Here is a 27,967-nt window from a genome sequence, read left to right on the forward strand (position 1 = left end):
GTTATTGTCTTGAGATATTAATTTTATATAGTTTAGATTGCATGTTTAGAATCATTTAAGTTTAATATGATCAGTCTTACTTGTAGAGTGATTCAAATTTTAAACAAAGATATTCGATCAACAAGATTGTCTCGACAGTGGTTTAGTTATAGTGATTTCTTTATCATAAATTAATTTGAAAGAATTTAGATACGTAATAGGGTTGAAGTAAAAGAAAAATGTGAATTTAATAAACCTCTTCATCACTTCTTGAAGAAACTTCGCCTGACATCAAGCATCGAATCTCCAATAACAGATTTCTTGAGGAAGAAAAGGGAGGGGGAAGGGATGGATCGCAGCAATGGCGGATTCAGTGCTGGGAATTGTTGCAGCTGCAGCCATCGCCTTCTACGCCGCAAGCTTATCAGAGCATCGAGAGGTACCATTCTTTCTTCTTTGTTTTCCTGTCATCTCGAGCCCTAGCTTTCGTCTTGCAGTCATATACAGACTGCTAATGCTTTCTATGCTTTTACTTTGAATGTCTGATTTCAATCTCTATTTGTTTTGGCATATGTTTGGTACTTTTTAGACCTATAATTATTGAACCAATTAATGGCTTTTAAATTGGGGGAATGTGAAGAAATCATTCAGAGATTTGGATGAACGGAGGATGAGAAAGGAGGGTTTAAGATGACTTCAAGATCACGAGAGAGTCGAGCAAGAAGGAAGGCTAAGAACTTAAAAGAACTTTTTATTCAACATTACCTTAAGAATCTAGCTGTTGAGTGACATTTCTCACAGCATCCAAGGTTTTTCTACATACTTTGGGGGGGTGTCTAGTGTTAAGATTGCAGACATATTACTCATGTAATAATACGCAAGCTGATCAACTTTTCGCCACCAATCAAGCATTTGGTGATCATGGAGAAGGATTTCTTTGTTCCATGAAAGTAGTCAGGATCTGGTACTTTCAGGCTGTTCGTTGTAACTATTTGCATCTACTTTTGAGCCTTCAATTCGTTCACTCTCTCTTCAGTAGCCTTCAGTGCCTCCCCATAAATGCTGATTAACTGGAAACAAAAACAGTGGATCAAATTCCAGCAGAAAATGTGTTTAAATTGAACCATAGTCTTATTGTTAGCTTTTAGGGATACCTCATCCACTTCTCGAGGGGAGATGATAAATGGTGGAGACATCATTATAGTATCCCCTGCAACACGTACTAGCATACCATTTTCCTGACATTCGGCTCCAAAATATGCACCAACTCCTGTTTATATCAGGCAGATAACAAGCTGTAAGCATAAGTATGACCCTACCGGATTAAGATGAAGATCCACCTAGTTCCTGGGGTTGTGATTTTAGGATTAAGCTGATAAAAAATTATTGAAGATTTAGGCTACTGTGCCTTGATTTAATTTGATCAAAATTCCCATTAAGTGGCATCGCTAACAATGGGAATTACATAAAACATACCCCATTCAGGAGGGAACGGATCATTTGGTGATTTATTGTCTGCAAACTCTGTGCTTAAGATCAAGCCAGTCCCCCGTATCTGCAAAATAATAGTGCTGAAGAACTGAAGATGCCCAGATTCGCAAGCCAAACTTAATTACGTGAGCAACCCTCTTACCTCTCCAACGATAGGGCTATCAGAGTAAGCTTTTAGGCCATCTTGAAATCTTGAGGAGATGCTATTTACTTGCTCCACTATATTCCTTTCCCTAGAACAAAAGAAAATGAACTTACCAATAAGTTGGTAATTTTTCATATATGCATTGCATCCTATATGTGAGTTTGTATCATAAAAATGTGCATTTATTCTCTTTTACTTAGAACCACTATTTCATCCTCGAACAAGGACACCAATTGAATCAAATAGAAAGTAGGTCCATCTTGATGACTTCCAGTTTTCTTGTATAAGAAAATTTTAGATCTTTGAAACGTTTGTCCACTTCTAAGGTTTCTTTGTCATTCTCAATAAAAAAGAAATAGAACTCAGAAAGCACAGGAGTAGGGGAACATACTTGTAGATTTTGAGTGTTTCAATTGCGACAGCACATGAGACTGGGTGTCCAGAATAAGTAAATCCATGAGCAAAGGAACCTGGAAGTAATATTATTAAACTAATAGGTAAGCTGCACTGAAGATTATTAACAGTGATTAAATAGGTAAGCTAGGTACAAGAATATACCAAGCTTGTTGCTTTGAGAGTGAATCACATCAGAGATTTCAGGGCTCACGAGAACAGCTCCAATAGCCATGTATCCCGAGGAAAGTGCCTACAGAATCCAGTCCACTATCAGGCTCAATAAAAACAATGAAAAGCCAAGACTAAACAAGATATCTACTAAAGTTGAATCTGTTCAAACTTCACCTTTGCAAGAGATACAAGGTCCGGTTTTATATTGTATTTATCGCATCCAAACATTGTCCCCAGTCTTCCAAAGGCACAGATTACCTATAAAAAATGTTGAAGACAGTTCCTGGTTTACATTGCAATTGGTGAAGAAAAAAATTGCAATTAGCAAGTACCTCGTCGGCAATGAAAAGTATATCATACTTCTTGAGCACAGGTTGGATCTGCAACATAAATAAGACATACTTCATTCTTCCCTTCATGTTCTCCTTATTTTTGTCATTAGAAAGTATTTACATCAATAATTAGAACATTAATAACAAAGGCAAGAAATTGAATCATGATTCATATGTAGACTGTTAGTTCATCTGTTGGTCCATCTCTAGTGCTAGACTTTGATGACTTTTAAATACTTAAATTGACTTGCACTGCGGATGTGAAGGCTTAGCATCGAAAGAGAGAACAGATTGGATATCTGTGACAAACAGTAAATAGTCGGATCTGTTTCACCATTTGAAGTTGTACCCTAAAGACGAGTCTGTTCTGGAAACAACAAAGAAACCTGGTGCGTCCTGATTCATTTGAATTTATTTGTTTTTTTAACCATTTTTTTGCTCCAAAGCTTTTGGATAATTCGCCTAATCTTGTCAACAAGATCATGACATAATATTGAAGGAGAAAACGACCATGATGGACCAACAACCTAAATTTTCAAAAAACCAGCTAACAACCTAAATTTTCAAAAAACCAGCCGTTGGCTTAGCATTCACGATTAGATAGTAAGGTTGGAGTTTATTCATGTAATTGCGTCAGTAAGCCAATCCTCATAGTTTAGGTTAATTTAAGAAATAATAATTAGACTTCTCCCTAAATATCTTTGCAGTTGAAGTTTTTCTTTCTTCGTTCTTTTTTGTATTTTATTTCTTTATTATTATTAATCAAAGTACTAGTTTATACAATCCTAATTTTGCTATCTGTAATTTTACTATCTCACCTATGCTCCTTCAATATTATGTAATCATCTTATCTAGAAGGAAAGTTCAAACAACTAGCCAACTGAATATAAAAAGTGTAGAAAAGAAAAACGTAACACGAGAGCATAATTAGAAAAAGAAATAAAGAATAGGAAGCTAAACAAGGAAAGTCTTACTGTTGCATACTTCAAAATTTCATGATACAAACAACTTACCTTTTCAAAATAAGTAGCTGGTGGAGGAATCACACCACCAGCACCCATGACAGGTTCGGCGATGAACGCAGCAATCTGAAGTGGAAAACCGGACACGGAAGAAAGGGTCAATTATAGTTTCATGCCATATTCTAATTCAAAGTAGAGTATTCAAGTTTACTGTCTCTGGTCCCTCCTTGAGTATAAGGTCTTCCAAGTTTTTGGCTAATCTGGTTGAGAACTCTTCCTCTGTCTCACCTGACACAAGGATGTTTTCAAGTTAATGACTGAAAAAAAATCAAAGAAATTGAACTACTGTAAATTGAAGCATAGATCAGAACCTGGAAGATGGTAACGCCAGTAATGTGGACAATCAGTGTGCAGAACAAATGGAGCAGGAATGTCAAACTTCTGGTGCATAGCTGGAAGGCTGTGAAAAAATATATTCGAGTAACTATTTCTTTTAACAAGAGACATGAGGTATATTTTCTTTTCATTTAACTTACCCAGTAAGACTGGCTGATATTAATGTTGAACCATGATATCTGTTGGATAGAAGGGTGCCATGAAAAGAAAATTACTTGAACAGAACAGCAAAGGAAATTATACGAATGAACATTAGCCAAGTGATTTGAGCTTACGCCTTTGAGCGAGCTATGAACTTCTTCTTATCTGGTCTTCCAAGTGCATTGTTATAGTACCATACCAGTTTGACCTATTACATGTAATTAAGCACATTAAATGGTGCTCCAAATGAATTAATTGGTTGCCTTTGCTGCAAAGATTTTGTAATTTGAGCCCCCCTCAATATATTACTCTGTTTTCAAAGTTATATATATGAAGAAATTCTCATATCGATATTGTATCAGCCATAATATAAAGTTCTTGTCTGGAGTAGAAAGAACCTGAGTATCATTAGCTTCTGAACCACTGTTTGTAAAAAAGACTTTCCCCATTTTTCTAGCTGTGAACATTTCAAGCAGTTCCTTTGCCAGCTCCTATCATACATGAGCAACAAGAGAGTGAAAGTAATGAAAAGTGAGTTCTTTTTATCTAGAAGAGAGCAAAAGAAGTAAAGGTTACATAACGTACCAAAGAAGGCCTCGTAGTACGATTCCAAAAGGAGTGGTAAAATGGCAAGACATTTAGTTGTTTTGTTGCAGCTTCCACAAGTCGTGGTTCATTTCCCCCTACAAATTCCAGTCTTGCCTTTACTAACTTACTGAAACTAAACTTTTCAATATATGCAGAACAAGAGTTCGTGTTAGTGCAGATTGTGATACCCAAGGATGTGCACCATAGACCGGCAAGAGAATCAAGGTACTTCCTTCCATTAATGTCATATACATACGAACCCTATATCACCATGGAATTCAAATTCAAATTAGAGAGAACCAAAGAGAGAATGAACATATCTTCTCGTTCATGCTTATAACACACATGACAGATACCTCAGATCTTTCTATAATCAGTGGACTAACATCGGTGGTCTGCCATCCTGCAGTAAAAGGTGCAAGCATATCATGCCCCTTGAACCTGTAATTAAACCATGTTTGCGATCCATGAGAAACTCAATTGACTTTTAGTTCTGTTGTAGACGAAAGTGCAATCATTGTTATCACAAATCATGCTTGAATGATGGAAGGCATAAATAGTTAAAGTTTAACCCTTGTACCTCGAATCCTCTTTTTGTGCAGATGCCTCTGTACCATGTAAGCGGGACAGGAAAGGAGCGAGGACGACACGTTCCCATGATGCTTTTCTAAAAGAAGTGAATGCTTTTGTTAAGGTACCAAACTGCAAAGGGGGAAAAAAAAAGTCGTATGTTTTATAATCATACTTGCCTAATAAGCCACAAAAGAAGAGAGAAACATCATAATCGAACAGGAAATACTACCAATAAGCAGATTCTTAATTGGCATGGCTTAAACAAGGAGAAAAAACAAATTATGAAGTTCATAGAATTTATGTCTGTTAACAGTTCATACAGTAGCAATTCCTAGAATCTGGGAGCTGAAACAAATTCATAATCAACAAAATAATTATATTGGTTTCCAACAGTATTGTTCTAACAGGCATTTGATCTTGATTTCTGATAGGAACTCGGTAATCTGAAACAATGGACGAAGATCTTCTAATTATCAGAGATGGAAAAGTAAAGCTGCTCCATGAAAAATCAAGGAAACAAAAAGGGTGGTTGACATTTCCTCAAAGTTTTGGATCGAACAAGATTTGGGCGTTTGATTTGTAACCTGAGGCCTGAGAGTGGAATGAAGGAGGTGGTTGACGGCCATTGTTAGAGGGCCTCCGGAAGAATGCGAGCGAGGAATGGAGCTCAAGTGGCCGCAGAGAAAGAGATGAGAAAGACGAGGGAGGAAGGGGGCTGCCTCGTCTCATATAATACCGAGTGAATTTTACGACAAAGTTGGAAGAATCGAGCTTTCCCTTCAACCGTATCCTTAACTGATTTATGCGTTCGAATTTATTTATTTATTTTTTAACGGTTTGATCTTCCAAATTTGATTATATTCTTAATTTAGATTTTATAGTCAAAATCTTGTTTTATAATTTGATACATTTTTATGGTGGAGAATATTTATGATAATTTTATCAATTTATTTTAAAAAATTATAGGGATAAGTTTGTAATTTAATCTAAAGATAAAAACTTTAATAATTATAGTATTTCATAGAGTAAAATAAAGTTTTTTTTTTTTTCAGGGTGGTTTGTGCAATTTAACATGGACGGGGACGAGATAGGATAGGGTGGAAATAAAATATTATTGATTAAAAGAACAAAAGAAGATGTTAGATATTTAGTCAAGATCTTAACCCTTTTCAGAAGGGAAATCCGCAGAAACCTGGTCTGAAATCACTGAAGCATCGATTTCTTGAGAAGGGAGCAAGGAAGGAAGGGGAAAAGGGATGGATTGCAGCAAATGGGGGTTTCAATGTTGGGCGATGTTGCAGCTGCCCCCATCGCCGGGCTTCGAGAGGTACCTTCCTTTCTTCCTTCATTCATTCATTCATTCTTTTCCTGTCATCTCAAACCGTAGCTTTCGTCTTACACCCATACAGATTGCTAATGCTTTCAATCTATATTTGTTTTGGTATATGTTTGATTCTTTTTAGACCTAGAAATATAAATCCAATTCATGGCTTTTAAATCGGGGGAATGTGAAGAAATCATTTAGATATTTGGATGGATCAGAGGATGAGAAAGGAGGTTTTAAGATGACTTCAAGTTCTTGAGGAAGACGAGAGCACAAAAGAAAGCTAAAACAACTTTTATTGCAAGAAATGTTTCCGAAGAAGAGCGATTTTACTTTGAAATCCATATCAAGCTGCTGTTATTCAACATCCAAGGCTTTTTATAACTTAAAAGTTCAGAAACAGCTTGATATCTTAGACGAGATTTCAGGCATATCACTTATATCATAGACAAAAGCTGATTAACTATGCATTTGGCCACGACGGAGAAGGATTTATTTGTTCCTTTAGAGTAGACAGGATCCGGTTCCTTCAGGCCGTTTGTTGTAACCATATGCAGCTACTTCTGAGCCTTCAATTTCTTCACTCTCTCTTCAGTAGCCTTCAGTGCCTTCCCATAAATGTTGTCAGTAGCCTTCTGAGTCTAATTCGAAGGAGTATTCATGTTTACCGTCTCTGGCCCCTCCTTAAGTATAAGGTCCTCCAACCTTTTCGCTAATCTTGTTGAGAACTCTTCCTCTGTTTCACCTGACATAAGGATGCTCTTAAGTTAATGGCTGGAAAAAAAAAAAAAAAAGGCTCAAAGAATTTGAACAACTGTAAATGAAAGCATAGATCAGAACCTGGAAGATGGTAACGCCAGTAATGTGGACAATCCGTGTGCATAACAAACGGAGCTGGAATGTCAAACCCTTGGTGCCCACCTGTGATACTGGAAAAATATATTCGACTACTTATTTCTTTTAACAAGAGGCATGAGGTATATTTTCTTTTCATTTAGCTTACCCAGTAAGACTTGATGCTATTAATGTTGTACCATGAAAGCTGTTCGATAGAAGGGTGTAAGGAAAAGAAAATTAATCGAACAGAACAAAGGAAATGATGCAAATTAACATTAGTCAAGCGATTTGTGCTTACGCCTTTGACCGAGCTATGAACTTTTTCTTTTTTGGTCTTCCAAGTGCATTGTTATAGTACCATACCAGCTTGACCTATTACATGTTTTTTTAGCACAAAATGAAATAGTTGGTTGCATTTGTTTCAGAGCTATAAAAGGAGGCTTTCACAGCTAATAAACCTTGATGCTTTAGTCACATTGGTTTAATTGTTTTTTCTTTCTTTATTTGCCCATTTTAATCCTTTGGGAATCAGAATTAGATGCTTGAGTTTTGAGTAGAAAGAACCTGAGAATCATTGGCTTCTGAACCACTGTTAGTAAAAAAGACTTTTCCCATTTTTCTAGCGGTAAACATTTCAAGCAGTTCCTTTGCCAGATCCTGCCATATATATGAACAACAAGAGAGTGAAAGTAATGAAAAGTGAGTTCTTTTTATCTAAAAGAAAGCAAAAGAAGTTTATACCAACGCAGGCCTAGTAGTACGATTCCAATAGGAGTGATAAAATGGCAAGGTATTTAGTTGTTTTATTGCAGCTGCCACAAGTCGTGGTTCATTTCCCCCTACAAATTCCAACATTGCCTTTACTAACTTAACTACACCTTAATATATGTACAATAAAAGTTCGTGTTGATGCAGATTGTGGTACCTAAGGATGTGCACCATAGACCAGCAAGAGAATCAAGGTACTTCCTTCCATTAGTGTCATATACATATGAACCCTGTATCACCATGGAATCCAAATTCAAAGTAGAATGAAAAAACAATATCTTCTGTCTTATTATCCATTCGTTTAACACACAACACATGAAGGTTACCTCTGATCTTTTTATAACTAGTGGATTTTCATTTGTGCACTGCCATCTTGTAGTGAAAGGTGCAAGCATATCATGCCACTTAAACCTATGATGAAACCATATTTATGCTCAAACCATGTAGAAGAGTGCAGAGAAGGAACAAATAATTAGTTAAAGTTTAACTCAATGTACCCTGAATCCTCTCTTTGTGGTGAAGCCTGTGTACTTCGTAAACGGGACAGGAAGGGAGCTAGGATAACATATTCATGTGCGACAGACTATAACCAAGAAGTAGGATCATATCAAATGATAAACGATACGTAAGAAGAAGATGATGAATTAGGCATTTGATTTTGTTACCTGAGACCTGAGAGTAGAACGAAGAAGGTGATTGATGATGGCCATTATGGAATGGTCTCCTCAAGAATGTGTTCTCAGACTTCAAATGGTTGCACACACCCTCTCCTTTCTCCAAGTCTTCATAATAGTTGGAGCTCCTGAGATAGAGACTAGTTTTTAAGGATAATAACTCCAACCCTTAGTCCATGTTTTTTTTTAATTCACCACTACACTTACCCCACTTACCTTTATTAATTACTTAATACAGATTTATATTTATTATTTATTGTTGCATTAATGCATAATTATTCGTTAATGAATACTTAAGTATAAATTAGTTTGCACTCACATGTGTAGTCTTTAAGAGTTATGGCTAACAATATAGTTTAAATAATGTATTTTTATTTTTTATTTTTTTCCATGCTCTCTGCTTTATTATTCATCATTTTTAAAGAAAACAATAAACAATAATTATAAATGACAAACTCATTCAAAAAAAAAAAAAAAAACACATCTTGAATCCCCTAAATTTCTCTATCATTGGGAAGTTTATTTATATATACATATATAAATAAATGTTTCAATTTTATATCGTTGGGAAATAAAACTTTTTTAAGAAAAAATTATGATTACCTTTTTATTTTAAATGAACGATTTTTTTTTTTAAAAAAAATCATTTTTGGTTGATTTATTCCTAATAATAATAAAAAATGAATGGAAGAAAAATCTTCTAAAAATATTTATTAAAATTTAAGGAAATAGTTTTTATTTGGGTTATTAATTTTAAAACAAGTGTAAAAGGAAAACTTAAAAAAAAAAAAAAAAACTCTTTAATTTACGTTTTAAGGGAAATATATATTTTTTCTAAGAAACTAATTTTTTTTTTTTTAATTTGGAAATGGGAGTAATTTTTATTAATTTTAATTTTAAAATCATCTTAATAAATGGGTTTATTAATTTCAAAACAAGTGTTATTTTTCTAAAAAAGGGAAATGGAGTAATTTTTATTAAATGCAAGGTTTCATTATATGGAACAATTTGTATTTTATTGTTTTTTTTTATTTAAAGAATGTATCAAAATGAAATCTGGCATCCCAAGATTTTGACTTTTCAGACATCTCTAAAATTTTGACTTTTTTAAACCGTTGAAAAGTTTGATTATGGCACATTAATTTTTTTTAGTCAAGCTGATATTCAGTATAACTACATTACTAAATTCCCACTATACTTTTTTAAGACATACCTGTATTTCTCAGCAACTCATGCACATCATTGCCTCGACTGCTTCGTGTAAGCATCATTTGAAAAGAATTAAAGTAGTATGAATGAATATAAAAATACTTAGTAAATAGCTTGTTCGTAGTTTTTAATTCCATCTTAAGTTATGTGTCATTGGTTGGTTGGTTCGTTCTTTCTGTATCTTGTTCATATTAGGAGTTAGTTCCTAAGTTCTTCTTAGGTTATCCCCTATAAGTTTACTTAACTCATCTAAGTTCAAGTTATGGTCATGATGCGGTAATCATAAGTTCTCTTTCTTTATCTCTAATTGGGTTGTCGGTCCTCGTGATTTGTCTCTAGGGATCTAAAAGTTCTTGCTTAGGTGTTCTAACTAGTCCCTTTCACCACCACCATCATCAAAGACATCATTGTACTTATCAACTTAGACACCATTGTTATTATTATCATAGACATCATTGTACTTACCATCTTAGATATCATCGTTATTATTCTCGTAGACATCTCGACTTATCAAACCCTAGTCTCCAAATTATGGAGATTGAGTTCCTTCTTCCACGACCCCTTATTCCTTAATCAACCTCCGAACACCTCTTAAGCTCATCCGTCCTCACTCGAGCCACAAACTGTTGCTATGCTTGCTATGTGGGCAACGAAAATGGTACGCTAATGCTTTCCATCTCTATTGGTTTTGGTATATGTTTGATTCGTTTCAGACCTAGAATTATAAATCCAATTCATGGCTTTTAAATTGGGGGAATGTGAAGTGAATGGATCAAAATATGAGGCTGCTTTCATTCAACATCCAAGGCTTGTTATGTCTCACAAACATACCCTTTTAGTAAGACAAAAGCTTATTAACGAAGCATTTGGCCATCACGGGGAAGATCCGGTTCCTTCAGGCTGTTTCTTGTTACCATTTGCAGCTACCTCTGAGCCTTCAATTCCTTCACTCTCTCTTCAGTAGCCTTCAGTGCCTTTCCATAAATGCTGGTTATCTGAAAAGAAAAAAAAAAAAAAAACCCCATTGGATCAAATTCGAGCAAAGATGTAGAATTGGAACTCAATCAAAATCTTAGTAGCTTTCAGGGATACCTCATCAACTTCTTGAGGAGAGATGATAAATGGTGGAGCCATCGTTATATTATCCCCTGCAGCACGTACTATCAAACCATTTTTCCGACATTCAGATCCAAAATATGCACCAACTCCTGTTGATATCAGGCACATAACAAGCTGTAAGCATAAGCATGACCCTGGCAGATCAAGATCTACCTTATTACTGGATTTGTGATTTTGGGGTTAGGTTGATATAGAACAAGATATCCAAACTTGGCTCTGAGACCCTTTTCAAGATATAAGCCATTAAGATGCATCACTAACAATGGTAATTACATAAATCATACCCCATTCTTTAGGGAATGGATTATTTGGCGATTTATTGTCTACAAAATCTGTGCCTGACACCAAGCCAGTCCCCCTTATCTGCAAAATCATAGTTGCTGAAGAACTGAAGATGCCTTAGATTCACAAGTCAAACATAATTACTTGAGCAACTCTCTTTACCTCTCCAATGATAGGGCTATCAGAGAAAGCTTTTATGCCATCTTGAAACCTCGGGGAGATGCGATTTACTTGCTCCACAATATTCCTTTCCCTGAAATGAAATGAACTCACCAATAATATGGTAAGTAAACATATGTATTGCATTCTCTATTCTCTTTATACTTCAAATCGTGATTACATCCCCAAACAAGGACACTGATTGACAAAGTTACAGTTTTCTTGTACAAAAAAATGATGGATGTTTGAAGTGTTTGTCCATTTTAAGGTTTCTTTGTGATACTGAATGACAAAAAGTAGTGATCCATAAGCCCAGGTGTAGGAACGTACTTGTAGATCTTGAGTGTTTCAAGTGCAACAGCACATGCGGTTGGGTGTCCGGAATAAGTAAATCCATGAGCAAAGGAACCTGGAGGCAATATTATTGGACTTGAAGATTATAAACAGTCATGACCTAGTTTACTGTATAAGCATTATACCTAGCTTGTCACTTTGAGAGTGAATGACATCAGAGATTTCAGGGCTCACAAGAACAGCTCCAATCGGCATATATGCCGAGGAAAGTGCCTACAGAGTGCAGTACACTAACAAGCTCAATTAAAACAATGAAAAGCCTAAACTAAGCAAGATATTTGTTAAATTTGAATGTTTTCGAACTTCACCTTTGCAAGAGATACAAGGTCTGGTTTAATATTGTATTTATCGCATCCAAACATTGCCCCTAGTCTTCCAAAGGCGCAGATTACCTACAGAAATAAAAATTGAAGACAACTCCTGATTATATTAAAATCATTCTTGCAAGTAAGCAAAATGATGCAGGTAGAAATTGCAATTAGCAAAGTACCTCATCTGCAATAAAAAGTATATCATACTTCTTGAGCACAGCTTGGATCTGCAACATAAAGCAAAAAAAAAAAAAACATCATGGTGGCATAAAAAATATTGTTGTCCTCCAAGCTTTTGGTTTTAGTTCCCTTAATCCCTTCAGCACATTAAAACAGACTAAGTATAAAAGGAGAAAAATGGAAGAGCTTACCTTCTCAAAATAAGTTGTAGGTGGAAGGATCGCACCACCAGCCCCCATGACAGGTTCAGCGATGAATGCAGCAATCTGAAGTGGAAAATTAGACAAGGGTCAATTATGGTATCATGTCATATTCTAATTCAAAGGAGTATTCAAGTTTACCGTCTCTGGCCCCTCCTTAAGTATAAGGTCCTCCAAGTTTTTAGCTAATCTGGTTGAGAACTCTTCCTCCGTTTCACCTGACACAAGGATGTTCTTAAGTTAATGCCTGTAAAAAAAGAATCAAAGAAATTGAACCAACTGTATATGGAAGCATAGATCAGAACCTGGAAAATGGTAACGCCAGTAATGTGGACAATCAGTGTGCAGGGCGAATGGAGCTGGAATGTCAAACTGCTGGTGCATACCTGTTAGGCTGTGGAAAAATATATATTCGAGTAACGATTTCTTTTAACAGGACACCTGTGGTATCTTTTTATTTCATTTAACTTACCCAGTAAGGCTGGCTGCTATTAATGTTGAACCATGGTAGCTGTTGGATAGAAGAGTGTAAGGAAAAGAAAATTAATAGAACAGAACAACAAAGGAAATGATATAGATATTTGAACTTACGCCAGTGAGCGAGCAATGAACTTTTTCTTTTTTGGTCTTCCAAGTGCATTGTTATAGTACCATACCAGCTTGACCTATTACATGTTTTTAAGCACAAAATGAATTTATTGGTTGCATTTGTTATAAACCTTGATGTTTTAGTCACTTTAGTTTGTCAGTTTTTTCTCTTTATTTGCTCTGCTTATTCTCTTGGGAGTAGAAAAAACCTGAGTATCATTGGCTTCTGAACCGCTGTTTGTATAAAAGACTTTCCCCATTTTTCTAGCTGTGAACATTTCAATCAGTTCCTTTGCCAGATCCTGCCATATATGAAAAGTGAGTTCTTTTATCTAAATGAAACCAAAATAAGTTCAAGCTTGAATAGCATACCAATGAAGGCATGTTCGTATGGTTCCAAAAGGAGTGGTAAAACGGTAAGGTATTTAGTTGTTTTGTTGCAGCTGCTACAAGTCGTGGTTCGTTTCCCCCTACAAATTCCAACATTGTCTTTACTAATATAACAACCCAGATTCTCCGCTCTTTGGGCTTTCCCTTTCGGGCTTCCTCTCAAGGCTTTAAAACGCACTAGGGGAAGGTTTCCACACCCTTATAAATGGTAGTTTGTTCTCCTTCCCAACTAATGTGGGACATCACAACTAACTTAACTACACTTTAATATATACAGAACAAAAGTTCGTGTTGATGCACAGATTGTGGTACCTAAGGATGTGCACCATAGACCAGCCAGAGAATCAAGGTACTTCCTTCCATTAGTGTCATACACATATGAACCCTGTGTCACCATGGAATCCAAATTCAAAGTAGAATGAAAAAACAATATCTTCTGTCTTATTATCCCTTCGTTTAACACACAACACATGAAGGTTACCTCTGATCTTTCTATAACTAGTGGATTTTCATTTGTGCATTGCCATCTTGTAGTAAAAGGTGTAATGATATCATGTCCCTTAAACCTGTACTTGAAACATGTTTATGCTCAAACCATATAGAAGAGTGAGTGTAGAGAAGGAATAAACAGTTGAAGTTTAACCCAATGTATTTTGAATCCTCTGTTTGCACCGATGGCTGTGTTCCATATAAGCAGGACAGGAAGGGAGTCGGGACGACATATTCCGAAGCTCGTCTTGAAGATGCGACCGACTATAACCAAGAAACAGGTTCATATCAAACGATAAGAATAAGGGACAATAAGAACATGAAGAACATGAAGAAGAAAACGATGAATCGGGCGTTTGTTTGATTTTGTTACCCGAGACCGTAGAGCGGAACGGAGAAGGTGATTGATGATAGCCATTGTAGGATGTGCTCTCAAAGCTTCAAATGGCTGCACACACACACTCACAGAACATAAGAGCTGTGATATTTAACCACAAATTTGGAACTGACTTAGCTTGTTGTTCATCCTTCCTTTTTCTCCAATTCTTTATAATATTTTGAACGCATTAAAAATGTCTGTATTCATTATTTACTGTCGCATTAATAAATTAATTGGAACTCACATGACTGACACAATATAAGATTTTTAATATTTCATTTTTAAATGTTTTAAATTTAATTTGACATCTTAAAATAATTTTATCCAATGTAACATCTTGTATTTTTATTATATATTATATATTATTTATTATTTAAATAAACTTATTTCCCAATTCCAATATTTAATCTTTGAACGAATCTCAAAATATTGGCATCCAATATTGTTCCTTTTGGTGCGTTAAAAAATAAATTTAATTAATATATATAAAATGTTATTTTGAATATTTCGAATCACCTAAACCTTATCCTAATAATATATAATTACATTTTAAGACACATGGACATAATAATATATAATTCCATTTTAAGACACGTGGGCAGTAAAGTTGTCACGTGATGTATTGATTGTAGTGCTAGTTAATTAATTACTAATGATAGTAATTAATTAGTTAATTGAAATTAATTATTAGTAATTGATTGGGATTACTAGTTTATCGTTATCCAAAGTCATTTAGTTAGAGATTTTGTTATTAGAGAACCTTTGTCATCATGTTTTTGCAACTCCCCAAGTTGCTTAAGATAATTAATTAAGTTTAACTTACATTTAATTGGTATGAGAATAATGCCTTAAGGAGGACAATATTGGTATTATGGAAAAAAGTAAAGGGCAATATGGGTAGGTAAAGATTTTTTTTCTTTTAACTACTTTTGATACTCTTAACGGATATGTGCCACGTGTCACGTAGTCTTCGACAATCGTGCTATCCATTGACTGCATAAGATCACGAGCTTCATAGGACCTTAGGCAAAGTTCTTTCATCCTTAATCGAGTGTTTCCTTTTCTTCATTTGTGACTCTAGTTGGCTTAGACTCTCATTTGAGAGACTTGGGCTCGAAGTAAAAAATGACATAAAGGATATGGAGAACACAATTTGCAATGACGAACGACTAATTGATGATAAAGTAAAAATACAACATGACTGAGTTTATAAACACACATAAAATTTGAGAAATTTGAGACACAGATCTAGTTCGACCCACCTAAGCTCAACTTAGAGTCGTGATCTAGAAACCATATGTTCTTTTTCTTTAGCCCTAACTGAGTTATCAGTTCTCGTGGTTTGTCTTAGGATTCTTTGTTCTTATTTAGGTGTTTTACTAGTTTGTTTTTATCATCATTATCATCAAAGTCATCATTGTTGTCTGAGATCGGTTGGGGAGAAGAACAAAATATAATTTATAAACGTGTGGAAACCTCTCTCTAGAAGACGTATTTTAAAAATCTTGAGGGGAAACCCGAAAGGGAAAGTCCAAAGAAGACAATATTTATTAGTTGTAGGCTTGGGTCGATACAAATGTCATTATCATCATTAGCCTATGGCTAGTAGGCTCTTGAGACGCATCCTCGACATTCGTATCCAACCCATAGTTCTCATCATATCGTTATAGACAGTGTTCTCACATTTTCTAATAGTGTTTATTGGTATCCCCTCCCCTAATAGGCTCCATAACGTGAGCAACAATAAGGAAGTTGTGATTCTGAGTTAGTTGGCGAACTCTTAATCGTATAACAGAATTAAACATCTCATGAGTAAACATATTATCATAATGGACAAAGTAAGATGACCTAAACATGAATATCAAGTTATGTTTGAGTTTCGTTCAACTTTGGAGTTCGTTAGAAAAAACGAGCGTCCTAACCGTTTAGCATGGTTGTTATAAGTCAAATCAACTCGGTTCGTTCATAAACTTTAATAACATGCATTCAAACATACCACAAGTATAACTAAATCAAGGAAAAAGGTTTACCCAATGCTCGATCCACGGAATGAAAGCTTATTACGCGCGGCCGCTTCAGCGTAATCGCCTTCAAAGCGCGGGTTCAAAGCCAGCTTAATGCGTTTCCGTATAATTTTTCCTCCATTTTTCTACACGCGCGCTCCTCAATTCGACACTCGGCTGGCGCATTCTTGGAATGAAAGCTTATTACGCGCGGCCGCTTCAGCGTAATCGCCTTCAAAGCGCGGGTTCAAAGCCAGCTTAATGCGTTTCCGTATAATTTTTCCTCCATTCTGCTCAGCATCGTCTCTCCAATTTAGATTTCTTGAGAAAGCAAAAGGTAGAGGAAAATGGATGGATTGCAGTAAATGGGGGTTTCAGTGTTGGGCGATGTTGCAGCAGCAACCATCACCGGGCTTCGAGAGGTACGTTTCTTTCTTCCTTCTTTTCCTGTCATCTCAAACCCTAGCTTTCGTCTTACACCCATACAGACTGCTAATGCTTTCAATCTTTATTGGTTTTGGTATATATTTGATTCTTTTTAGACTTAGAATTATCAAACCAATTAAGGGCTTTTAAATCGGGGGAATGTGAAGAAATCATTCTGAGATTTGGATGGATCAGAGGATGAGAAAGGAGGGTTTAAGATGACTTCAAGTTCTCGAGGAAGGCGAGAGGACAACGGAAAGCTAAAAACTCAAACAACTTTTATTGCAAGAAGGATTTCCGAAAATGAGCAATTTTACTTTGAAATCCATATCAAGCTGATGTTCAGAAACAGCTTGATATCTTGGACACGATTTCAGGCATATCACTCATATCTTAGACAAAAGCTGATTAACTATTCATCACCATCAAGCATTTGGCCACCACGGAGAAGGATTTATTTGTTCCCTTAGTAGACAGGATCCGGTTCCTTCAGGCCGTTTGTTGTAACCACTTGCAGCTACCTCTGAGCCTTCAATTCCTTCACTCTCTCTTCTGTAGCCTTTAGTGCCTTTCCGTACATACTGATTAACTGGAAACAAAAAAACATTGGATCAAAGTCCAGCAAAAGATGTGGAATGGAAATTCAATCGTAATCTTATTAGCTTTCAGGGATACCTCATCAACTTCTTGAGGAGTGATGATAAGCGGCGGAGCCATCGTTATAGTATCCCCTCCAGGACGTACTACCAAACCATTTTTCCGACATTCAGCCACAAAATATGAACCAACTCCTGTTTATATCAGACACATAACAAGCTGTAAGCATAAGCATGACCCTGACAGTTCAAGATCTACCCCATTCCTGGATTTGTGATTCTGGGGTTAAGATAAGATACAATGTTTTTTTTCCGGCTAGGATTATTTGATCCAAATTAACAGATACTTTTTGTTTTCACGATAAGCCGTTAAGATGCATGACTAAGAATGGTAATTACATAAAACATACCCCATTCAGGAGGGAATGGGTCATTTGGTGATTTATTGTCTACCAAATCTGTGCCTGATATCAAGCCAGTCCCCCTTATCTGCAAAATCACAGTTGCTAAAGGACTGAACGTGCCTCAGATTCACAAGTTAAAACTTAATTACTTGAGTAACTCTCTTTACCTCTCCAATGATAGGGCTATCAGAGAAAGCTTTTATGCCATCTTGAAACCTCTGGGAGATGCGATTTACTTGCTCCACAATATTCCTTTCCCTGCAAAGGGATGAAATGAACTTACCAATAATGTGGTAAGTACACATATGTATTGCATTCTATACATGTGTTTCGATCATAACAATTACATATATTCTATTTATAGTTCAAATCGTGATTGCATCCCCAAACAAGGACACCGTTTGAATCTAATAGAAAGTGGGTAATCCACCTTGACAAACTTGCAGATTTCTTGTTCTGAAAAATGATGGATGTTTGAAATTTTTGTCCGCTTTTAAGGCTTCTTTGTTATTCTGAATGGTAAAAAGTAGAAATCCAAAAGCCCAGGTGTAGGAACGTACTTGTAAATCTTGAGTGTTTCAAGTGCAACAGCACATGCAGTTGGGTGTCCAGAATAAGTAAATCCATGAGAAAAGGAACCTATAAACAGTATTATTGAACACAAAGAACAGGTAAGTTTCTGGACTTGAAGATTACGGACAGTGATTAACTAGTTTATTGTATAAGCAATATACCTAGCTTGTTGCTTTGAGAGTGAATGACATCAGAGATTTCAGGGCTCAGGAGAACAGCTCCAATAGGCATATATGCCGAGGAAAGTGCCTAAAGAGTGCAGTACACTAACAGGCTCAATTAAAACAATGAAAAGCCTAAACTAAGCAAGATATTTGTTAAATTTGAATATGTTTGAACTTCACCTTTGCAAGAGATACAAGGTCTGGTTTAATATTGTATTTATCGCATCCAAACATTGTCCCTACTCTTCCAAAGGCACAGATTACCTATAGAAATAAAAATTGAAGACATCTCCTGATATAAATATTAAAATCATTCTTGTAAACAAGGCGAAATGATGAAGACAGAAATTTCAATGAGAAAAGTACCTCATCAGCAACAAAAAGTATATCATACTTGTTGAGCACAGCTTGGATCTGCAAGGTAAATAAAAATGATCATAGTTGCATCAATGGGAGAAATCTAAGGCCTTGAACAGTAGCCAAGATTGGAGAAGTTTGGGGAAAGACGTGTGAGAGTAAAGATGGCATGTCTGTGACAAACAGTTGGATGAGTTTGTTCCAGAAGCAACAAAGAAACCTGTTATAGAGTTCTACCATAGGTTCCGTGATCCATCTGTATTATATTTTTCTCATTTTTTTGTTCATACTCGAGCATCCAAAAATATTGTTGTCCTCCAAGCTTTTGGTTTTAATCCCCTTAATCTCTTCAGCACACTCATCATGGAAAATGTAAATTATGTAATCCTCTTATAGAACGAAAAATTAAAGCAAACTAAATATGAAAGGAGGAAAATAAAACAGAAAGAAGAGAACATAATTGGAAAAAGAAATAAAGAATAGACAACAAAATAAGGAAAGTCTTACTGTTGCCTACGCTTACTTTAAGCATTTCATGGTACAAACAGCTTACCTTCTCAAAATAAGTTGTAGGTGGGAGAATCACACCACCAGCTCCCATGACAGGTTCAGCGATGAACGCAGCAATCTGAAGTGGAAAATTAGACAAGGGAGAAAGATTCAATTATGGTATCATGTTATAGTCTAATTCGAAGGAGTATTCATGTTTACCGTCTCTGGCCCCTCCTTAAGTATAAGGTCCTCCAACCTTTTCGCTAATCTTGTTGAGAACTCTTCCTCTGTTTCACCTGACATAAGGATGCTCTTAAGTTAATGGCTGGAAAAAAAAAGGATCAAAGTATTTGAACCAACTGTATATGAAAGCATAGATCAGAACCTGGAAGATGGTAACGCCAGTAATGTGGACAATCAGTGTGCAGAACAAACGGAGCTGGAATGTCAAACCCTTGGTGCCCACCTGTGATACTGGAAAAATATATTCGACTACTTATTTCTTTTAACAAGAGGCATGAGGTATATTTTCTTTTCATTTAGCTTACCCAGTAAGACTTGATGCTATTAATGTTGTACCATGAAAGCTGTTCGATAGAAGGGTGTAAGGAAAAGAAAATTAATCGAACAGAACAAAGGAAATGATGCAAATTAACATTAGCCAAGCGATTTGCGCTTACGCCTTTGACCGAGCTATGAACTTTTTCTTTTTTGGTCTTCCAAGTGCATTGTTATAGTACCATACCAGCTTGACCTATTACATGTTTTTTTAGCACAAAATGAATTAGTTGGTTGCATTTGTTTCAGAGCTATAAAAGGAGGCTTTCACAGCTAATAAACCTTGATGCTTTAGTCACATTAGTTTAATTGTTTTTTCTTTCTTTATTTGCCCATTTTAATCCTTCGGGAATCAGAATTAGATGCTTGAGTTTTGAGTAGAAAGAACCTGAGAATCATTGGCTTCTGAACCACTGTTAGTAAAAAAGACTTTTCCCATTTTTCTAGCGGTAAACATTTCAAGCAGTTCCTTTGCCAGATCCTGCCATATATATGAACAACAAGAGAGTGAAAGTAATGAAAAGTGAGTTCTTTTTATCTAAAAGAAAGCAAAAGAAGTTTATACCAACGCAGGCCTAGTAGTACGATTCCAATAGGAATGATAAAATGGCAAGGTATTTAGTTGTTTTATTGCAGCTGCCACAAGTCGTGGTTCATTTCCCCCTACAAATTCCAACATTGTCTTTACTAACTTAACTACACCTTAATATATGTACAATAAAAGTTCGTGTTGATGCAGATTGTGGTACCTAAGGATGTGCACCATAGACCAGCAAGAGAATCAAGGTACTTCCTTCCATTAGTGTCATATACATATGAACCCTGTATCACCATGGAATCCATATTCAAAGTAGAATGAAAAAACAATATCTTCTGTCTTATTATCCATTCGTTTAACACACAACACATGAAGGTTACCTCTGATCTTTCTATAACTAGTGGATTTTCATTTGTGCACTGCCATCCTGTAGTGAAAGGTGCAAGCATATCATGCCCCTTAAACCTATGATTAAACCATGTTTATGCTCAAACCATGCAAAGAGTGCAGAGAAGGAATAATAATTAGTTAAAGGTTAACCCAATGTACCCTGTATCTTCTGCTTGTGTACTGTATAAGCTGGACATGATGATATATTTATGTGAAGCTCTTCTAGAAGCAGCAATGGACTATTACCAAGAAGCATTGGACAAATAATACGTAAGGGGCAGTAAGAAAATTAAGATGAAAATGATGAATTGGGCGTTTGATTTTGATACCTGAGACCTGAGAGTGGAACGAAGAAGGTGATTGACAATGAACATTGTGGGATGAACTCCCTCAAGAATGTGTTCTTAGAGCTTCAAATGGATATGCACACACATATGACTATAGAGTTGAAATTTAACCACAAATTTGTATTCGAATCAATATGCTGTTTCATCCTTCTCCTTTCTCCAATTCTTTATATTGTAGTTTAATCCATGGATTTATTCTTTACTGTTGTATTAATTCTTAAAATATTCATTAATTATACTTTAATATAAAATGATTCAATTTAAAAACGTTAGAAAATAAAACTTTTAAGAAAAATTCACTGGTACTTTTTATTTTAAAGGAACAAACTTTTTTATGACGTCACTTATGGTTGACTTTTTTTAATTAAAAGAAAAACTTTTATCTAATCAAATTTTTTTATTTGATTTGTTATTTATTATTTTTTTAAATGAGAATGGAATAAATTTTTATTAAAGGTAAGGTTTCATTATAAAGAAAGATTTTGTATTAAAACAATTTGTACTTTAATCTTGTATTCCAAGATTCTCAAAATAAAGTTTCTTTTTGGTGCTTCACAAAAAATTATTCACTTGGGAAAGCTTATCCTAAGTTTTTATTTCCTTTTAAAGAAAATGAGCGGAATAAATTGAGGTGTACCTTCAACTCGACAATCCGGACCAACTCAACCTAAATTGAGTTGTGTTGGGTTGGATTAGCTTTTGGGTTGGTTTGAGTTCATTTTTCTGAACCCGAACTGATTCGGTTTAGTTTTGGATTCATGGGATAAAATCTTCGAGTTGACTTGAGCCAAATAATAATATATAAAATATACTGAGAAATTTACATTAATGATAAGTTTGTTAGAGTGGTACTTTGTTTTAATTTAAAACGCTCACACTTGATTTCAACGTCAATCAAATACTTAAATTTTAGTTTTATGACGTTTCTTGATTGAATTTGTTACCAACCTAAAAATCTCCGAGCCAAAGCATGTACACCTCTAATGCACTTCATAAAAATAAAGTACGAAGAGATTTAGAAAATTCATCTCATGTCCCTCCTAGTTAAGGAGGACAATATAGATATATGCTAAAAAGTAAAGGGTATTATGGGTAGGTAGAGATTCTTTCTTTTAACTACTTTACGACTATGTGTTATTTATCATGTCGGTTTTAAGAATAACTCAAGTCCCACTATACATTAGCTGACTCAAGTCCCATTATACATTAGTCGAGGTTTTTTCATCCTTAACCAAGCTTCACTTCATGTTCAATGCAACTTTATTTAGTAATACATGCTGCTTGTATGTTTATTTTCTTTCATTTACGACTCTGGTTAACTTGCCTCTATTAAGCAAGTACCGAGGTTCAACCTTGTTTTTACTTTAGGCCAAGGTTTTGCAAACTCAACGACGCATCTCATTTCATCATCTTGATTCTATATGACACGACCCACATACTTCTACAATACTTCAATTTGTGCACCTTAGCTTCACAACCATCATCCACCTTTATCGGTGTGTTACATGATGCACCATTCTCATCGGTCACATCATGATACTTCTCTCTCTCTCTCTCACTCTCTCGATCCTTAACATGGTTCGATAGGTGTCACATGTCTCCACTACTGTAAGATACTACCTTGGTTGGGAAAGAGAACAAAACACCCTTTGTAAGGTCCCTAGTGACACAATCGCACTTTTGAAGGCAGTGGATTAACGATGGTGCGACACTCACTTTCCAACGACAAGTGAGCTAAGCCAATTTGTTCTTGCGTTGCCTACGACCAAGCGACGTATGATCGAGCCTCTAGCCTCGATTTTAAAAGAAGGTTTTAGAAAACGAGAGTAGAGAGAGATTTTTGAAAGAGACGTTATATAAGCAAGCAAGAGAGAGATAACAACAGCTTAGCATATATAACTTTGGGTAGGGAGAAGTTGACAACTACCCCTGGGCCCTGTGGTCTAAGTGAGCTACCCTGTGGCACATACGTGTGTCACAGTGTGGGCGAGCGTGCCGAGATGAGTGTTTCGGGCGACTTCATTTGAAATGGGTTTTTGAAAGACAGTACCGGACGGATAACTTTTTATTATCTTTATTATTATTATAATTGAATCGAAATTGATGTGTTGAAGGGGAAAAGGGATGGATTGCAGGAAATGGGGGTTTCAGTGTTGGGCGATGTTGCAGCGGCCGCCATCGCCGGGCTTCGAGAGGTACCTTCCTTCCTTCCTTCTTTTCCTGTCATCTCGAGACCTAGATTTCGTCTTATAGCCATACAGACTACTAATGCTTTCAATCTCTGTTTGTTTTGGTATATGTTTGATTCTTTTTAGACCTAGAATTATAAATCCGTTTTATGGCTTTTAAATTGGGGGAATGTGAAGAAATCATTCTGAGATTTGAATGGATCAAAATATCAAGCTGCTTTTATTCAACATCCATGGCTTTTTATAGCTCACAAAACATACCCTTTTTATTTAGACAAAAGCTGATTAACGAAGCATTTGGCCATCACGTAGTAGATAGGAGACAGGATCCGGTTCCTTCAGGTCTACCTCTGAGCCTTCAATTCCTTCACTCTCTCTTCTGTAGCAATTAGTGCCTTTCCGTAAATGCTGATTATCTGGAAACAAAAAACGTTGGATCAAAGATATAGAATTGGAACCCAATAAAAAGCTTATTTGCTTTGAGGGATACCTCATCAACTTCTTGAGGAGAGATGATTAAAGGTGGAGCCATCGTTATAGTATCCTCTCCAGCACGTAATATCAAACCATTTTTCCGACATTCAGCTCCAAAATATGCACCAACTCCTGTTTATATCAGGCACATAACAAGCTGTAAGCATAAGCATGACCCTGGCAGATCAAGATCTACCTCATTACTGGATTTGTAATTTTGGGGTTAGGTTGATCCAAAATTCTCAAGATTTACAAACTACGAAAGCACTTTTTGTTTTCAAGAAATTCAAACTTGTTTCTGAGGCCAAGCTGTTTTCAAGATATAAGCCATTAATATGCATCACTAACAATGGTAATTACATAAAACATACCCCATTCTGGAGGGAACGGATCATTTGGTGATTTATTGTCTACAAAATCTGTGCCTGACACCAAGCCAGTCCCTCTTATCTGCAAAATCATAGTTGCTGAAGAACTGAAGTTGCCTCAGATTCATAAGTAAATCTTAATTACTTGAGCAACTCTCTTTACCTCTCCAATGATAGGGCTATTAGAGAAAGCTTTTATGCCATCTTGAAACCTCGAGGAGATGCGATTTACTTGCTCCACAATATTCCTTTCCCTACAAAGGAATGAAAGGAACTTACCAATAATGTGGTAAGTACACATTTATTGCATTCTCTATGACAATTACGAGTATTCTCTTTATACTTCAAATCTTGATTGCATCCCCAAACAAGGACACTGATTGAATCAAATCGAGAGTAGGTCATCCACTTTTATCAAGTTGCAGTTTTCTTGTACCGAAAAATGATGGATATTTGAAATGTTTGTCCACTTACAAGGTTTCTTTTTCATCCTGAATGTCAAAAAGTAGTAATCCAGAAGCATAGGTATAGGAACGTACTTGTAGATCTTAAGTGTTTCAAGTGCAACAGCACATGCGGTTGGGTGTCCGGAATAAGTAAATCCATGAGAAAAGGAACCTGGAGGCAATATTATTTAACAAAAAGAATAGGTAAGGTATTGGACTTGAAGATTATTAACATTGATTAATTAGTTTATTATGTAAGCATTATACCTAGCTTGTCACTTTGAGAGTGAATGACATCAGAGATTTCAGGGCTCACAAGAACAGCTCCAATCGGCATATATGCCGAGGAAAGTGCCTACAGAGTGCAGTACACTAACAAGCTCAATTAAAACAATGAAAAGCCTAAACTAAGCAAGATATTTATTAAATTTGAATGTTTTCGAACTTCACCTTTGCAAGAGATACAAGGTCTGGTTTAATATTGTATTTATCGCATCCAAACATTGCCCCTAGTCTTCCAAAGGCACAGATTACCTATAGAAATAAAAATTGAAGACAACTCCTGATTATATTAAAATCATTCTTGCAAGTAAGGCGAAATGATGCAGGTAGAAATTGCAATTAGCAAAGTACCTCATCTGCAATAAAAAGTATATCATACTTCTTGAGCACAGCTTGGATCTGCGACATAAATAAAAAATGATCATAGTGGCACCAATGGGAGAATCTAAGGCCTTGATCAGCAGCCAACATTGTGGGAGCTGGGGGCAAGATGCGAGAGATCACAGATGGAATGTCTGTGACAAACAGTTGGATGAGTTTGTTCCAGAAACAACAAATAAACCTGTTATTGAGTTCTACAATGAAATTGGGTTCCGTGATGTATCTGTATATTCTTTTTAAAATCATTTTTTGCTCATAGTCATGAACATCCAAAAATATTGTTGTCCTCCAAGCTTTTGGTTTTAATTCCCTTTATCTCTTCAGCATGCAGAGGACCGAAGATGTAAATTATGTAATTGTCTTATATGGAATGAAAATTACAACAAACTAAATATAAAAGGAGAAAAATGAAAAAGAAATAAAGGATAAACTGCCAAACAAGGAAAGTCGTACTGCTGCGTACTCTCCCGGTAATCATTTCATGATACAAAGAACTTGCCTTCTCAAAATAAGTTGTAGGTGGAAGAATCGCACCACCAGCCCCCATGACAGGTTCAGCGATGAACGCTGCAATCTGAAGTGGAAAATTAGACAAGGGTTAATTATGGTATCATATCATATTCTAATTCAAAGGTGTATTCAAGTTTACTGTCTCTGGCCCCTCTTTGAGTATAAGTTCCTCCAAGTTTTTAGCTAATCTGGTTGAGAACTCTTCCTCTGTTTCACCTGACATAAGGATGTTCTTAAGTTAAACTAACGGCATATGAAAGCATAGATCAATGAAATTAAACTAACTGCATACGAAAGCATAGATCAAAACCTGGAAAATGGTAACGCCAGTAATGTGGACAATCAGTGTGCAGGACGAATGGAGTTGGAATGTCAAACTTCTGGTGCAGATCTGTTAGGCTGTGGAGAAATATATTCCGAGTAACTATTTCTTTTAACAGGAGACACGAGGTATATTTTTATTTCATTTAACTTACCCAGTAAGACTGGCTGCTACTAATGTTGAACCATGGTAACTGTTGGATAGAAGGGTGCAAGGAAAAAAAAATTAATTGAACAGAACAACAAAGGATATGATACAGATTGACAGTTGCCAAGCGATTTGAACTTACGCATGTGAGCGAGAAATGAACTTTTTCTTTTTTGGTCTTCCAAGTGCATTGTTATAATACCAAACCAGCTTGACCTATTACATTGTTTTTTTAGCACAAAATGAATTAATTGGTTGCATTTGTTGCCGAGCTTAAAGGCTTTCACATCTAATTAACCTTGATGTTTTAGTCACTTTAGTTTATCAGTTTTTTCTCTTTATTTCCTCTGCTTATTCCATTGGGAATCAAAATTAGATGGTTTAGTTTGGAGTAGAAAAAACCTGAGTATCATTGGCTTCTGAACCACTGTTCGTAAAAAAGACTTTCCCCATTTTTCTAGCTGTGAACATTTCAAGCAGTTCCTTTGCCAGATCCTGCCATATATGAACCGCAAGAGAGTAAAAGAAATGAAAAGTGAATTTTTATTTTATTTTATTTATATATATAAGAAAGCAGAAGAAGTTTAGGTTAAATAACATACCAATGCAGGCTTGGTAGTACGATTCCAATAGGAGTGGTAAAATGGCAAGGTATTTAGTTGTTTTGTTGCGGCTGCCACAAGTCGTGGTTCATTTCCCCCTACAAATTCCAACATTGCCTTAACTACACTTTAATATATGCAGAACAAAAGTTCGTGTTGATGCAGATTGTGGTACCTAAGGATGTGCACCATAGACCAGCAAGAGAATCAAGGTACTTCCTTCCATTAGTGTCATATACATATGAACCCTGTATCACCATGGAATCCAAATTCAAAGTAGAATGAAAAAACAATATCTTCTGTCTTATTATCCATTCGTTTAACACACAACACATGAAGGTTACCTCTGATCTTTCTATAACTAGTGGATTTTCATTTGTGCACTGCCATCCTGTAGTGAAAGGTGCAAGCATATCATGCCCCTTAAACCTATGATTAAACCATGTTTATGCTCAAACCATGCAGAAGAGTGCAAAGAAGGAATAAATAGTTAAAGTTTAACTCAATGTACCCTGAATCCTCTGTTTGTGCTGACGCCTGTGTACTGTATAAGTTGGACATGATGATATGTTCTTGTGAAGCTCTTCTAGAAGCAGCAAAGGACTATTACCAAGAAGCAGTTTCATATCAAATGACAAACAATCGTAAGGGGCAGCGAGAAAATTAAGAAGAAAATGATGCATTGGGCGTTTGATTTTGATACCTGAGAGTGGAACGAAGAAGGTTATTGACAATGAATATTGTGGGATGAACTCCCTCGAGAATGTGTTCTTAGAGCTTCAAATGGATATGCACACACACAGGACTAGAGAGTTGAAATTTAACCACAAATTTGCAACCGAATCAATATGCTATTCATCCCTCGCCTTTCTCCAATTCTTTAATGTATATGCTATTTATTAAAAAAATTAAAGGTTTGAAATTGGAACACAAACTCAAAAATTCTAACTAATCCCCCTTT

At 35.8% G+C, this 27,967-nt stretch overlaps 4 protein-coding genes and 2 long non-coding RNA genes across 11 annotated transcripts; 2 read left to right on the forward strand and 4 right to left on the reverse strand.

Moving 5' to 3' along the window:
* Positions 1-706: 706 nt before the first annotated feature.
* Positions 707-5,853, reverse strand: LOC111483360 (gamma aminobutyrate transaminase 1, mitochondrial-like). Of its 2 annotated transcripts, XM_023129550.1 has the most exons (19): positions 5,759-5,853; positions 5,182-5,303; positions 4,958-5,042; positions 4,790-4,862; positions 4,599-4,696; positions 4,412-4,504; positions 4,148-4,221; positions 4,013-4,051; positions 3,848-3,936; positions 3,688-3,764; positions 3,528-3,602; positions 2,515-2,562; positions 2,357-2,440; positions 2,174-2,261; positions 2,007-2,085; positions 1,613-1,703; positions 1,456-1,534; positions 1,134-1,249; positions 707-1,049 (listed from the first exon to the last, which is right to left on the reverse strand). In XM_023129550.1, exons 1-19 carry the CDS (start codon positions 5,798-5,800, stop codon positions 978-980), a joined length of 1,524 nt encoding a protein of 507 aa, XP_022985318.1. In that variant the 5' UTR covers positions 5,801-5,853; the 3' UTR covers positions 707-977. The 2 variants fall into 2 exon arrangements, with proteins under 2 accessions (XP_022985318.1, XP_022985317.1); XM_023129549.1 differs by having other exon boundaries at positions 4,599-4,862.
* On the forward strand, positions 2,756-27,849 carry LOC111483366. Of its 2 annotated transcripts, XR_002718353.1 has the most exons (11): positions 2,756-2,903; positions 3,545-3,986; positions 4,757-4,826; positions 5,204-5,295; positions 5,606-5,959; positions 6,348-6,501; positions 16,758-16,862; positions 18,931-19,974; positions 20,750-20,796; positions 27,149-27,218; positions 27,472-27,849. It is a non-coding gene; the product is annotated as an uncharacterized LOC111483366 (long non-coding RNA). The 2 variants fall into 2 exon arrangements; XR_002718352.1 differs by lacking the exons at positions 2,756-2,903; positions 3,545-3,986; positions 4,757-4,826; ... (4 more) ...; positions 18,931-19,974; positions 20,750-20,796 and adding an exon at positions 23,397-23,480.
* Positions 7,400-14,631, forward strand: LOC111483367. The gene is made up of 3 exons (XR_002718354.1): positions 7,400-7,475; positions 13,847-13,918; positions 14,267-14,631. It is a non-coding gene; the product is annotated as an uncharacterized LOC111483367 (long non-coding RNA).
* LOC111483362 (gamma aminobutyrate transaminase 1, mitochondrial-like) lies at positions 10,755-14,510 on the reverse strand. 3 transcript variants are annotated; one of them, XM_023129553.1, is made up of 19 exons: positions 14,432-14,510; positions 14,213-14,322; positions 14,051-14,135; positions 13,882-13,954; positions 13,552-13,649; positions 13,389-13,481; positions 13,183-13,256; positions 13,064-13,102; positions 12,897-12,985; positions 12,733-12,809; positions 12,583-12,657; positions 12,391-12,438; positions 12,209-12,292; positions 12,026-12,113; positions 11,877-11,955; positions 11,550-11,640; positions 11,390-11,468; positions 11,079-11,194; positions 10,755-10,981 (listed from the first exon to the last, which is right to left on the reverse strand). In XM_023129553.1, the coding sequence occupies exons 1-19, from the start codon at positions 14,474-14,476 to the stop codon at positions 10,910-10,912; spliced, it is 1,515 nt and encodes a 504-aa protein (XP_022985321.1). In that variant the 5' UTR covers positions 14,477-14,510; the 3' UTR covers positions 10,755-10,909. The 3 variants fall into 3 exon arrangements, with proteins under 3 accessions (XP_022985321.1, XP_022985320.1, XP_022985319.1); XM_023129552.1 differs by having other exon boundaries at positions 13,882-14,135; positions 14,246-14,322; XM_023129551.1 differs by having other exon boundaries at positions 13,882-14,135.
* Positions 17,122-21,486, reverse strand: LOC111483365 (gamma aminobutyrate transaminase 1, mitochondrial-like). Its single transcript, XM_023129556.1, has 19 exons — positions 21,268-21,486; positions 21,098-21,177; positions 20,929-21,013; positions 20,760-20,832; positions 20,576-20,673; positions 20,399-20,491; positions 20,133-20,206; positions 20,001-20,039; positions 19,838-19,926; positions 19,672-19,748; positions 19,514-19,588; positions 18,970-19,017; positions 18,784-18,867; positions 18,601-18,688; positions 18,427-18,505; positions 18,034-18,124; positions 17,873-17,951; positions 17,542-17,657; positions 17,122-17,455 (listed from the first exon to the last, which is right to left on the reverse strand). The coding sequence occupies exons 1-19, from the start codon at positions 21,310-21,312 to the stop codon at positions 17,384-17,386; spliced, it is 1,485 nt and encodes a 494-aa protein (XP_022985324.1). The 5' UTR covers positions 21,313-21,486; the 3' UTR covers positions 17,122-17,383.
* Positions 23,650-27,603, reverse strand: LOC111483363 (gamma aminobutyrate transaminase 1, mitochondrial-like). Of its 2 annotated transcripts, XM_023129555.1 has the most exons (18): positions 27,518-27,603; positions 27,351-27,435; positions 27,182-27,254; positions 27,007-27,104; positions 26,807-26,899; positions 26,547-26,620; positions 26,412-26,450; positions 26,246-26,334; positions 26,075-26,151; positions 25,925-25,999; positions 25,396-25,443; positions 25,213-25,296; positions 25,030-25,117; positions 24,856-24,934; positions 24,480-24,570; positions 24,320-24,398; positions 23,965-24,080; positions 23,650-23,890 (listed from the first exon to the last, which is right to left on the reverse strand). In XM_023129555.1, the coding sequence occupies exons 1-18, from the start codon at positions 27,565-27,567 to the stop codon at positions 23,819-23,821; spliced, it is 1,410 nt and encodes a 469-aa protein (XP_022985323.1). In that variant the 5' UTR covers positions 27,568-27,603; the 3' UTR covers positions 23,650-23,818. The 2 variants fall into 2 exon arrangements, with proteins under 2 accessions (XP_022985323.1, XP_022985322.1); XM_023129554.1 differs by having other exon boundaries at positions 27,182-27,435.
* Positions 27,850-27,967: the final 118 nt, after the last annotated feature.

This window comes from Cucurbita maxima, unplaced genomic scaffold, assembly GCF_002738345.1.
Source record: "Cucurbita maxima cultivar Rimu unplaced genomic scaffold, Cmax_1.0 Cma_Scf00008, whole genome shotgun sequence".
NCBI lineage: Eukaryota > Viridiplantae > Streptophyta > Magnoliopsida > Cucurbitales > Cucurbitaceae > Cucurbita > Cucurbita maxima.

What these genes read in the sequence shown, in the direction of transcription:
- LOC111483360 (XM_023129549.1), bottom strand. Translation starts at nt 5,800, where the DNA reads ATGGCCGTCAACCACCTCCTTCATTCCACTCTCAGGCCTCAG. An exon ending in ATATCAGCCAGTCTTACTGG is followed by an intron (nt 3,937 to 4,012) that starts GTAAGTTAAATG and finishes ATTTTTTCACAG; the next exon opens with CCTTCCAGCTATGCACCAGA. An exon ending in TACTTTTCATTGCCGACGAG is followed by an intron (nt 2,441 to 2,514) that starts GTACTTGCTAAT and finishes CATTTTTTATAG; the next exon opens with GTAATCTGTGCCTTTGGAAG.
- LOC111483365 (XM_023129556.1), bottom strand. Translation starts at nt 21,312, where the DNA reads ATGTTCATTGTCAATCACCTTCTTCGTTCCACTCTCAGGTCTCAG. An exon ending in TCTATGGTGCACATCCTTAG is followed by an intron (nt 20,674 to 20,759) that starts GTACCACAATCT and finishes TGGAATTTGTAG; the next exon opens with GGGGAAATGAACCACGACTT. An exon ending in ATAGCCCTATCATTGGAGAG is followed by an intron (nt 17,952 to 18,033) that starts GTAAAGAGAGTT and finishes GTGATTTTGCAG; the next exon opens with ATAAGGGGGACTGGCTTGAT.
- LOC111483362 (XM_023129551.1), bottom strand. Translation starts at nt 14,476, where the DNA reads ATGGCTATCATCAATCACCTTCTCCGTTCCGCTCTACGGTCTCGG. An exon ending in CTACAACTTATTTTGAGAAG is followed by an intron (nt 12,439 to 12,582) that starts GTAAGCTCTTCC and finishes TTTATGTTGCAG; the next exon opens with ATCCAAGCTGTGCTCAAGAA. An exon ending in CTCTCAAAGTGACAAGCTAG is followed by an intron (nt 11,956 to 12,025) that starts GTATAATGCTTA and finishes TATTGCCTCCAG; the next exon opens with GTTCCTTTGCTCATGGATTT.
- LOC111483363 (XM_023129554.1), bottom strand. Translation starts at nt 27,567, where the DNA reads ATGTCCAACTTATACAGTACACAGGCGTCAGCACAAACAGAGGATTCA. An exon ending in ACCTTGTATCTCTTGCAAAG is followed by an intron (nt 25,118 to 25,212) that starts GTGAAGTTCGAA and finishes TGCACTCTGTAG; the next exon opens with GCACTTTCCTCGGCATATAT. An exon ending in CTCCTCAAGAAGTTGATGAG is followed by an intron (nt 23,891 to 23,964) that starts GTATCCCTCAAA and finishes TTTTGTTTCCAG; the next exon opens with ATAATCAGCATTTACGGAAA.